Here is a 12,105-nt window from a genome sequence, read left to right on the forward strand (position 1 = left end):
GGCAGCAGCAGGGGATGGGTCATGAGCAGTTCAGGAGAGCAGGGTGGGAAGGGGGTGGTTCAATGATGAATCTCATTGCCAGTCACTCATTCCCCTTTTCCAAGCCCAACACAATCCCTGAGGTTCCTCAGATTTATGTCAGCTAAATAACTGGCATAGTTCAAGGAAAGCCATTGATGGACAGATGACTTACAGAGATAAATAAAAACATTTTACTTATTGCATGCATGAGGTTCCTTATTCAATCCTTGGCATCTCAAGTTAGAGCTGGGAAAGATCAGGTATCACTTGGGAGAATGACTTGGAAGTAAAGGACCTCTATCACTGTGCTGTGGTTCCAGTTCAAATCATAGCCCTGCAGGAAAACTTCAGCTGCTAAGTAGATGATAAAACATTCAATGTCATGTCTAGTTTGGTGTTGAGCTTCCTTGCCTTAACACCAAACTAGACATTTGGTGTCAAACAGCTGGAATGGCACAGAAACTGGATATATTGGACTCTCCAAAGTTTCACTGCCTTTGTCCACAAACCCTACAACTAGCCTCCATCCACTGGCTAGGCCTAGAATGGCAGCACCACATTCCACTGTAAAAAATTTTCATCTATCAGGTATAAAATAATGAATATCATTTGCATAAAGAAGAGGCTTCTTTCTTTAGATAATGGTCAGTATGGGTGCATATAACTATAAATGCTTTTAAAGTTGTGTGTTCCATGTTTTTGGCTGTCCAGCATCACTCTATTTCCATTTATTTATTCACTAATTATATTCATTTAATTAAAACACTTTTGCTTTGCTCTTCAGTTGACAGTGCTCCTAGAGCAGATTACACTTCACTGCTATCCAACTTCAGTTGAGTGGCAGATCTAGTTGAACACTCTCTCTCTCTCTCTCTCTCTCTCTCTCTCATTTCTTATGACACTCAATTATAGCCTTACCAAGCGGTCATGAGGATGAAGACTGCAGTAGCTACTGGACTGTGGAATATGAGAAGAATTACCCAACATTCCGCCATAACCAGGCTGATTCATTCCACTGGAGGAGCTCCACGGATCACTGCTGTGATGACCGTCTATAAAACAGAAAGAGAAAATTCAGCTTCTCTGAAGGTTTTGTTATCTAACATTCTGATGTGTGTTTCCAGTAAATGTTAAAATTAGCATTCTAATAGGGTTTGATGCACATCTATTGTGTCCCTGTGTTGGATAACTGCTTACATTAAAAGACAGCAATCACAAATGGAAAGCTATGTATCACCCTTTTGCCTCCTCATGGCTACAAATTTTTTAAAACAGGTACACATTCATGATTTTAAAAAATGTTAGCGAAACTGAACAGCAAATGACACTTCTCAAATCACTGCAAATTAGTCACAGATCTCATATGCAAAGTTGTCTAATAGTCTGTGCTATTTTTACACAAAATCTGAGTATCTATCTCCTATTTTGTTATACATCTCTACTAGGGCAAAATGTGGGGTTTGTAGTTATGCTAAACAGAAGCCCACTTAATACTATTGTGTAAAAGAGGATTTGGTTTTCTAGTCTATTATAAATTGATTTTGGTTCTCTTATGTAAACACATAAAAGATTTTGACCATAGTATTTTCATCTTGTCATTGGGAATCCTGCTATAAATTTGTGTGATCCCACACAAGATACTCTTACATTTTCAGAAGTTGAATATGAAGTTGCCTTATAGTGAGTTACAGCCCAAACCTGAGCTGCCCGTTGCACCGGGACAGCTACATGTAGAGATATTTTCAGCCATATTTAGATACCAAGGATGGAACCTGGGACTTTCTGCATGGAGAGATGATGTCCTATCACTAAACTGCAACTCCATTCTCAGTCATGGATGGAATAAGGTCAAAATCAAGGGTTGATTTTGGACAAACACACTGACCCTGTAGGCCAGAGAAACGAGAGGAGGAGAAAGAGCGTCTATGGAAAATTTATCCGTCTACTTGCTACATAGAATCAAAAACTTCACTGACAATCACCATATCCTGCCCTTTCTCCCTCCCTCCCTATCTGTGTCCTCAGTTTTTAGATCTTGTGGAAAATGATAGATTGGTCTGAAAATAATGAAATGTCTTCCAGAGAGACAGCCTAAACACAAAAGACAGACAAGAAACAATGAACCTCATTCACTGAAACTGTAAAATCCTGATTGAAAGCATCCTTGACCTCTTTAGATTCTTAGCCTGTTTTTCTTATACAATGGACCCTATTAAAGTTTTTCACCTTTATGCATTTCTTCAGAGCTATAAGCAGTGATGACACCACCAGTTGCCATGACAGTTTCTACCAACATTGGTCTCAGACTACATGTTATTCTAGGAAGGGCCATTTTTGTGTCCCTCTTCCGATTATTCAAAATTTTGAATACCTTTGTGTTTACAGCATATACTGATCCCATTTCACAGCTTTGGTGCACAATCTGGACATGTGATTTACTCCTGTTATGTAAGATTAATTTGCATGCATGGATATGTAAATCTGTATTTATTTATGTGCTGTATGAATAAACATAGTTCTCTCTAATCTTACAGAAACTTTTAATATTAGGTAAATATCTGACATGCCCTAGCTTGGGTCCTCAACTCTCTAAATCTAACCCTGGGCTCTTTTCATCTCATGCTATTTGACCTCATTAGAGGTAATTCCTCCTCGACATCTATATTTGAGCCTCATCATAGAGGTGTTAATTGGGGGGAGGGAACAATTCAGATCACATATGATTATTCCTCAGAAGCACCTATATTTCACCCAAGTACGGTTATAAACTGTTTGACCTGTGATGATAATTGCTAGTTATTTTGAGGCAGAAGAACAAATGCAGCAAATGTTCTTCAAATAACCTGCAATTTAATCATAACTGTTAGAACATATTCAACTAGGGGGTCTTTAAATATTAAATATAACTGAGAAGGTGAGCCCCCAAAAAGCTGAAAATGGCACTCCTGATTTATCTGTGCAAATTGGTAGGAAGTGTGCTCAAATGTTAGGCTGGCTAGGGAGACTAAGGATTCATCTCATTTCTTTTTCTCTTCTAAAACCTGATAGGATGCAAATTTTTTTAAGCACAAAGCATACTGTAGTTGCCGGCAGTTACCACTACTGCCCCAAGGAATTATTCAGGCCCATGGACCTTCAGATTCACATGCTATGGTGGCTATGGAGCTGGAGGACACACACATATACAATGAGATTTTCATAGCCAGTTGAGAGAAAGCAGAAATGTGACTGGCAGAAGTCCCAGGGTAGAGGAAGAGTTTAGGGCAGGGACAGGCAGGGAAGGGGGAGGAAGTGTGGAGCAGGTGAAGTGTGGAGCAGGCAGAGAGGAGGGAGACTGAGGACAGCAGGAACAGCTAAGAGAGAAGACCAGGGAAGCCAGTGGAAGAGATAGGGAGACAGGACAGATCCTGTCAAAGGAGGGAAGAATGGAAAGAATGATTAAGAGAAGAAGCCTGGACAAACTAAGGATAACAGATTAGAGAAGGGGGGGAGAGAAAAAGAAAGTGAAAGTCTCAGAATAAAAGAAGACACAGGTCATAAAGGGGGTAAGGTTGAACAAAACAACTGGAGAGTGGAACTGGAAGAGCCTCAGAGTGGATAGAGAAGGGGAAGACAAGACAGTGTGGAGCAAAGTGCAATCATGGAGAAAGTAAGTGAACTAAGAGGAGAAAAAAGAGCAGACTGAGGAAGCTCAACTGAGAAAAAAGAGGAAGGAGGAGAAATGGAGCTGATGCAAAAGCGAAAAGGAACAGAGTAGCAAGAAGTAGAAGAAGGCCAACACAGTGATTCAAGAGGAGAAGCCAAGCAAGGTGGACACCAGAACAGTAATACAAACCTCAGTGAAGTGAACTGTAGTTAATTTCCTTTACAGATCCAATAAACCTAAGTCAATTCATCCAGTCCCAGTGCTGGTTGTGACTGTTTTGGCGGCCACAATATCCTTCCTGAGCCCCCATGAGACAGACCTCATGCACTTAAGAATCTTGCACTGCCTCATTATGTTTGGCGGGGAACATATGCAGCTTCATGCATGCAAAGAGATGTATGCACCAAGCAGCATTCTTCATTGAGAAAGAAATGTGAACAGCCACTGTGAAGGGAGCTCCAAGGATGCATGTGTCAGTGCTCAGTAGCTAATTTCTGGAATAGGGCATGCCGCATGTGTATTAACAGTAAACGGGTGTCAGAGGATAGAGAAAGGGCTAAAGAAATGCAAGGTAACACTAATGATATTATCTTATGCTACCAATCACAAACATTCAGAAAAACAACAAAATACCGAAAACATTTGCACTCTTTATGCACTGTGATTCATTTCTGGCAGTAATAAAAATGACTACATGGTTTTTAAAAATTAAAATAGTTTTCTAAATGTACAAAGTATTTTTCATTCTTTGCTGCCTTGATTGTCGGCAGACTTGTCCTTACAAGTTTATGAGATCTGCAACAGTATACCCATTTCCTCAGTGGGGAAACAAGGCCAACAGGTACGGCCTTATTGCCAGGGTGAAGCACTGACTTGAGTCTAGGTTCTTCTGGATCCATGATCAACAAATACCCCACTGGCTTTCAAAAGGTAGTCACAGCAAAATCTCCTTCAGAACCACCATCATACCTTGCATGAAGAAAGAACTAGGAAAAGTGCTGGCTGCTGGTTTTGAGGATGGGTAGCCTGGTGAGTCCCGATTGTAGTCGGCAGTGCTTGCAGAAGGGGCGTAGACCTATGAAGAAAGAAACAAAGTGAAATGCATGAAATAGGCTTTCAATAGTGACTGAGATATTTCAAAGAGGTCGATAACAAGTTCAAGGTTGTGAACTTGAAAATAATGAACTTGCTCACATTTATTTAATACAATCCAATTCATAACACTACAAAATACACTTCTATTACAACAAAAGTCAACCTGACCTCAAAACTGTAGGGCTGGTAGACCTCTATTGCAACAGAAGTGTATCTTGTAGGATGCCACAGCCTACTTCTCACTGGCTGCAATCCTAACCTCACTTTCCTGGGAATAAGTCCCATTGAACACAATAGGACTTATTTCTGATTAGACCTGGTTAGGACTGTGCCCACTTAGGCGTAGAATGTACCATTTCAGACTAAAGGTGAGCTCACATGGTTGCGTGTTCCTTCAAATTATTATTATTTTTTCTAAATCTCATATAGAAGAATGTCTGAGAGACAAGTGGATTGGAACCCTTCTCCTTGACTTCTTGTTTTTAATGTATAGGAATTTTTTTTTTTTTCCATTCGAAGGAGCACTAAATCAGGTATACCTCTATTTGCAGACTGAAGTGGCATAACCCACACACAGGTTTTACCAACTTGGTGAGAACTTGGATGCAAGGATAAAGCAACAAGGATGAGGAAGGTTGCGGAGGATGGCAGCTACCTGACCTTTAAACATAAAATTTGGCACAAATTATGATTGGGAGAAACAGTGACCAGTAAAGTAGAAACGAAAATTGAGAGTTCTATGCTGATGTGCAAGCAGCGTATACTCTGAGATACGCCTCCACTGTGTATTCCTATGTGTGATCTATTCACACACATGCAGTATAAGACAATCAAAGGGAATTCAGCTTATGAAGCTAAAAGACACTGAAACCTACTGCTGTAGTGAATTATATCTGTCATATCTGGCTGTAAACAGTGTGGACAACATACGTCTGGTAGAACCGTAATACTATGGTATTTAAGATAATTTGAAAAACTCTTGAAACTGTTCCATTGTGCGGAAATAAGCAATTTCATATATTTGAAAGAAGAAAAATGAAAGAGGGGCAGGAAATCAGCCCTTTGTTCCCACAACTGAGAAATGAAATGGAGAAAACAGTACACTCTCAAGAGTATTGAAAATTCTAAGCATATCCTGGGATACTAAATTCCTATGATCTTTGCTCTTTGCTGAGAAGCTTGAAAGAACCATTAGAAATCAGGATCAGCACAAGACCACCAGCACAGTTTGCATGCACTTTAGGGGAAAAACTCCTCTTTTAAGTACTTTGCCTATTTGCATGTGCAATGAACTTAGCACGTATGCCAAAAACCTAATTTACTGAAGATTTGTTTACTAATACAACAGAGAATCTTCTAACCAGTTCTTCACAAGGACTAAAAATGATCTTGCTTATTCTCCTGCTTTGAGCAAAATTCATTCAAAAATGCCGAGATAGATAACAAGTGCAGTTTAATGAAGGTTTACATTTTCCCCCCATTTGTTTGAATGCATATATGCAGATATGCCTATATTTAAAATATGTTTTTTTTTACTCCCTACACCAGATGGTCAGGAAGACCAAAACATTCCTATCATCTAGATGAAAATGGATACCTTCCTGCCTCCATTTTGAAGCAGGCAGCAGATCACAAAATTGGCAGTGAGCCTACTGTGACATTCACAGGTCACAGCAAAAGGAAAGAAATTTAACAATACAACACAACAGCAAGCAAGAAGGGGAAACGAGAAAAATGCATCTCACAAACATCGTAATGATATCTTTCCAAGAACAAATCCCATAGGAAAGACACCTATTCTGACAACAGTAACAATTAATGAATCATTTCTGCTGAAAAAGTATGATCTAACAAGCAAGGAACTCATTGTACCTCTTGTAAATGATTTTGTAAAGCTATTTCCGGTATACAAGTATTTTAATTGCATATTGTATGTTATATAATAATTTATTAAACAAGCACTGCCACAATCTTATGTGCAATCATCACAGAGAAACACGCTAAAGCATTTCCTGACCTCCTCCCCCCAAAAAACTATAAAGAACTCTGTCCTCCAGAAAAAAGTACAAGGGTCGCCCAGAAAGTAATGCACCACATTTTTTTTCTCAGCCTACAGTAATAGTACGAATGCGAAACTTTAGATATACATTATTTGAATTTTCAGGAGTGCGCGCCCAAATTTTTGGTTTCTTCAGACAGATAGCGTAGCTGCAGCAGTGTTTCGAAATGGCGTCTGTAAGTGATGTATGTTACAAGCAGCGTGTCGTCATTGAATTTCTCACTGCGGAGAAAAAAACTGTTGGGAACATTCACAAACGTTTGTGTACAGTTTATGGAGAATCTGCAGTCGACAGAAGTACGGTTAGTCGCTGGGCACAGAGGGTGAGGCCATTAGAAGGCGGTTTGGCAGAGCTCCAAGATTCGCAGCGTTCGGGGCGGCCATCCATGGCTGTCACACCTGACAAGACACAGCTTGCTGATGTGCTCATTTGCGAGGACCGACACATAATGACTAGGCAGTTGGCAGTGAAGCTGTCAATCAGCAAAGGAAGTGTGGATGCAATCATCCGTGCTCTTGATTACTCAAAAGTGTGTGCACGATGGGTTCCGCGCTGTCTTACGGTGGACCACAAATCTCTCAGAAAAAACATTTCTTCTGAGTTGCTGAAACGTTTTGAAGATGAGGGGGAAGCGTTCTTGTCCAGGACTGTGACAGGTGATGAAACCTGGGTTCACCATTTTGAGCCCGAAACAAAACGACAGTCGATGGAATGGCGTCATCCTCAATCTCCACAGAAGAAAAAATTCAAAGCAACTGCTTCCGCCGATAAGGTCATGATCACTGTGTTTTGGGACTGTGAGGGCGTCATACTCATTGATGTGATGCCAAGAGGCAGCACCATTAATTCTGAAGCTTATGTGAAGACATTAACCAAACTCAAGAAGCGCTTCCAGCGACTTCGGCGCCATAACAACCCAGGTGAATGTTTGATTCAACATGATAACGCTCGGCCTCACACAAGTTTGAGGACTTCGGAACACATCACTAAACAGGGTTGGACTGTGTTACCCCATCCACCCTACAGCCCTGACCTAGCTCCCTCAGACTTCCACTTGTTTGGGCCATTAACGGATGCCATTCACGGAAGACATTTTGAGGATGACGAAGAGGTGATTCGCACAGTGCAGAAATGGCTTTGTGACCAGAACAAGGAGTGGTACCGACAGGGCATACATGCCCTTGTGTCTCGCTGGAGGAAGGCCATAGAACTGGACGGAGATTGCGTGGAAAAATAGGGAGTGTAGAAGAAACATCATTCTTTCTTGTGTGTAAGTTTCATTGTGTTCAATAAATAATTGTTGAAGAAAAAAAATGTGGTGCATTACTTTCTGGGCGACCCTCGTAACTAGAGAGGCAAAAGAAGCTGATGATGTCATAGCAAATGATTTATCCATTATGTTTTCGTTAATTATTTATTAAGTCATTTTATTACGTACGGGAGCTCAGGGGCCATCCAGCGTCTTCTAAAACTAGATACATTACTCCATGTAAATGCAACAGTGATTGTGAAGTACATGGCAGTCCTGGTGCCAAAACAATTCCCTGCTCAGCCCAGATACCCTGATCCAATTTTAAGCCACACCAACCAAGAAGACACTGAACAGCTGGTCTTGCTCAGATCCAGATCTTGATTTCAAACTGAGGGAGCAGCCAGAAAGGCAAAAATTGCAATTGTATGCATATGTACCAGGGAGCAGGTCTCACTGAACTCAGCAAATTTTACTTCCAAGTAGACATGCCTACAACCTGGCTCCTTTGAACTTAAGGAACCTCAATGGAAGCACTACACTTACGAACTAGGGCAGTGGATCTCAAACTGGTGTGTCACGACCCACCAGTTCGTGTAACACTTCCCCCATCCCTTTAAGGGGGCTAAGGGGGGTGAGGGGGGTTGCTTTGCACTTATTTCAAGAAGGCAGAGCTGTAGCAGCCTTCAGGAGGTAAAGCCTCCTGAGGAACTCTGAGCAGCTCTGAACAGCGCTCCCTGAGGTTTGGAACGTTAGCTAAAAGTGGGTGCAAAGTACTTCCGTTTTGCAGGAGGTGCTTTGCGCCCGCTTTTAGCAAACATTCCAAGCCTCGGGGAGCACTGTGCAGGGCTGCGCAGGGCTCCCCGCACCTCCTGCAGCTCTGCCTACATAACGTGAGTGCAAAGCAACCCCCTTGTCCCACCTTAGCGACGTGATCCTGGGCATCATGTTGCTGCCCTAGCCCCTCCCTTGCAAGAACTTACTGAGCTCCCTCAAAGTTTGAGAACCTCTGAACCAGGCCAACCAGTTAAGTTCTTAAGTGTTCCAGACCCCTGTGCACTGTAAAATATTATAAAGTTAAACCAGTCATTTTCAACCACTGTGCCGTGGCACACTGGTGTGCCACGAATGGTCTGCAGGTGTGCCGTGAGAGTTTGGGGGAGGGTCATTTGTTAATAGGGCCAATGGGGATGTGAGCTCTCCATCAACAGCCCGGCGTGCCTTGTCAGTTGTAAAAAAACTGATGGTGTGCCTTGACAATTCTAGCACCTTGTCAGTGTGCCATGAGACGAAAAAGATTGAAAACCACTGAGTTAAACTACTGGAGGAATGAATGGGTTTGGGTAGGAGAGATAAGAGTTAGGATCAAGCAGTAGCTCACTTGAAAGAAAATAGAAACATCTTGATTTTTGGAAACCTGCTTTTTCTCTCTCTCCCCCCCCCCCATCCTGACCATACGAACAAAAAACAGCAACCAGATCTGGGCTAATGACTCCTCACTAGGGGCTGAAGTGGTCACCAACAGGCATTGCATCACGGTCTAAATAAACTGATGGGGCTTGACTGCCTAACTCTCTGTAATACATTTCTATACACACAAAAACAAGCAAATGTGAGTAAAAAGACTCTAGGACCTTATTTTCCGGTGTGCTAGTTTTGTATGTGTAGACAGAATGCTTCTGGGGGGAGCACTGAAACAGTGAATATCTCCCACACCTGCCAAATGAAATTGTACAACCTAGGAACAGATCCATTACATGAGGCTTCCACTCAATTTCTCTAGGGCAAGATAAGACAAGTGAGGGTTGCCTTCATAGTCAGTATGCACTCTCAGGGCTGGCTTCCCAGCAGCCATTACTCTGAGTTGAATCACAGCTGCCATGTATCAGGAAGGTTCAGAGAATCGACCTCAACATTCTACTTGTAAAAGAGAACAAGATGGAAAACGGAGGTGGCAGAATTCTGGAGTGTACCACCTCAGACTTCAGGGAACTGTATGAGTCATATTTTTAAATATTCCCCCACATCAAAATTCCCTGTATATAGTAAATGAGGACATGCGGGAGAGGGCCACTATTCTCTCTTATGAGGAAGTGTAATACTTTGGTTGATTGTCTTCAACCACCTACAGTATGAAAAACACAGTTCAGAACTCCACAGCCTCATTCTGTGTATTGTATAGAAAAAATTCTGAGATGCTTCCAGGGGAGAACAGGGAACCTGAAGTTGTTTTAAATTGTAGTTTTCCAATGGCCAACCAACTCATAACAGCTCAGTGCTTCTCTCCATTCAAGAGAGAAATCACTCCAAAGTCACTCCAAAATATCATATTTGGGTACTTCTCAAATTTATTGAAAACCAGAGTAAGAAAATACTGGCCCGGTGGATACACAAATATTAGAAAAGGCAATTTATATTTGGTTTTTTAAAAAATGTATTTTTAGAAAAACACAGAATTAGTATCATTAACGATTCAGATTGACTATATATGATATCTTAGGAAAGTTCCACACACCATAACTATGCTACAGTAGAAAAATTATTTTGATTATAACAATCCAGGTCTTGCTTATTTGTTTCAATTAAATACCTATGTTGGAGTATGAACATCTTTTAGATTTTCCTTTTTTTCCTCCAATACTCCAATTGGAGTAGGGAAATCTTTTAGATTTTCCTGTTGCACAGAATGATGGTTTGTGCGGCAAAATACATTAGATATGTTAAAAAAAATAAGCATAAGTAATATTTTGTACATAAAACACAAGCCTCTTAACGTCGATTACTATTCCATGCTTGTGGTCTTACAGCTTGGAAACAAACCTCTGTGGATTAAATAGGGTTTCGACCCAAGTATATGCACCCAGGACTGCAACCTAGAGACTTAAGCAGATTCTCACAGACATCTCGCACTCAATAACTCTGTGTGTTCCTCATGATACAACATGGGATGCCACTGCCCAGGTATTGTCTGCTCCAGTAGCTATCTGCCAGAGATGCAACATGGAGAAGAAACATACAGCAGTCAGGAAATAGGAAAAAGGCCTTTGAGTTTGCTTCCAGATTATTTCAAGACCTGTATCAGTTCAAGGCATGGCAGAACCTTCTGCTTAAGGACTGCATATACAGTGGTGGTCAAAGCACAACCAAGAGGCTCTTAATGAGGCAGTCAGGTCTCCCATAGCTTGCAGCAGAGTGTTTACACAACAAAGAGGCCCTTAATGCAAAGAAGAAGCAATCTCCAGTAGCCTGTGCAGCCAGCTAGTTTCTGGCAGGGAGTGTCTGTTTCCACAACAAAAGCACTAGACAGGGCTGAATGTTTGCTTAATGACTAATCACCTAACAGTGGGGATCACAGAACGTATCCCCATCTTTAAGTGACACACATCTGTACTTGATGTAGTTTTCTAATCTTCGCATTCCCAAATCCCATCCTCACTGTGCTACTCTTACATTACCAAGAACATACAAACAGATAGAGCGAATAAGCAAAAGTTAAAGTGTCTCAAAACTCTTGAGATGAGTAAACCTGATGTGTTCCGGTGACAACAGTAAGTTCTGAGTTATATCTAGCATTGCAACGATATAATTTACAGTCAATAAACTGACAACAAAAATCAAATTTAAAGTAACGACAGCAAAGATGACAATAAATAGCAGCAAGGCAGTGAAAATCAATTAGGCTCCTAATAATATATTTCAGCTTCTCTTCATGACCAAAAACTTGAAGCCCTCACCTGAAACAGCCAGGCCACAATCCAACACAGAATTAAGCATGCTTAATTCGTTTCATGGACATAACCCTGGGGCTGTTCACATGTTAAACTGTACTTGGTGAATCACTGTTAGTCTGTGCCTGAGTACAGTTATTTACACATACAACATAAGTACAGTGGGTGCCCAGTGTACGCAGATTGTTGATCTGTAAAAACTAACACGCATATTGTCATTGTACAAGGCACAACAAAATTTCAATATGGAAACATGTATACATTCAATCAGTTGTACTTCAGTACAGGCTTTCTGTACTCGGACAG

The 12,105-nt window shown here is 41.2% G+C and overlaps 1 protein-coding gene across 21 annotated transcripts in view; it reads right to left on the bottom strand.

The window, feature by feature from the left end:
- The window catches only part of TCF4 (transcription factor 4), a 444,763-nt gene that overhangs the window by 65,314 nt on the left and 367,344 nt on the right, over positions 1-12,105 (bottom strand). For all 21 annotated transcript variants that reach the window (XR_010793922.1, XM_066617927.1, XM_066617917.1 and 18 more), the window contains 2 exons: positions 4,637-4,742; positions 940-1,073 (listed from right to left, as the gene is read on the bottom strand). Coding sequence is in view for 20 of the 21 variants with exons in the window: in XM_066617927.1 (XP_066474024.1) it covers positions 940-1,073; positions 4,637-4,742 (240 nt within the window). In the remaining variant the exon portion in view is untranslated. The remainder of the gene's footprint in view (positions 1-939; positions 1,074-4,636; positions 4,743-12,105) is intronic.

Source organism: Tiliqua scincoides, chromosome 2 (genome assembly GCF_035046505.1).
Source record: "Tiliqua scincoides isolate rTilSci1 chromosome 2, rTilSci1.hap2, whole genome shotgun sequence".
NCBI lineage: Eukaryota > Metazoa > Chordata > Lepidosauria > Squamata > Scincidae > Tiliqua > Tiliqua scincoides.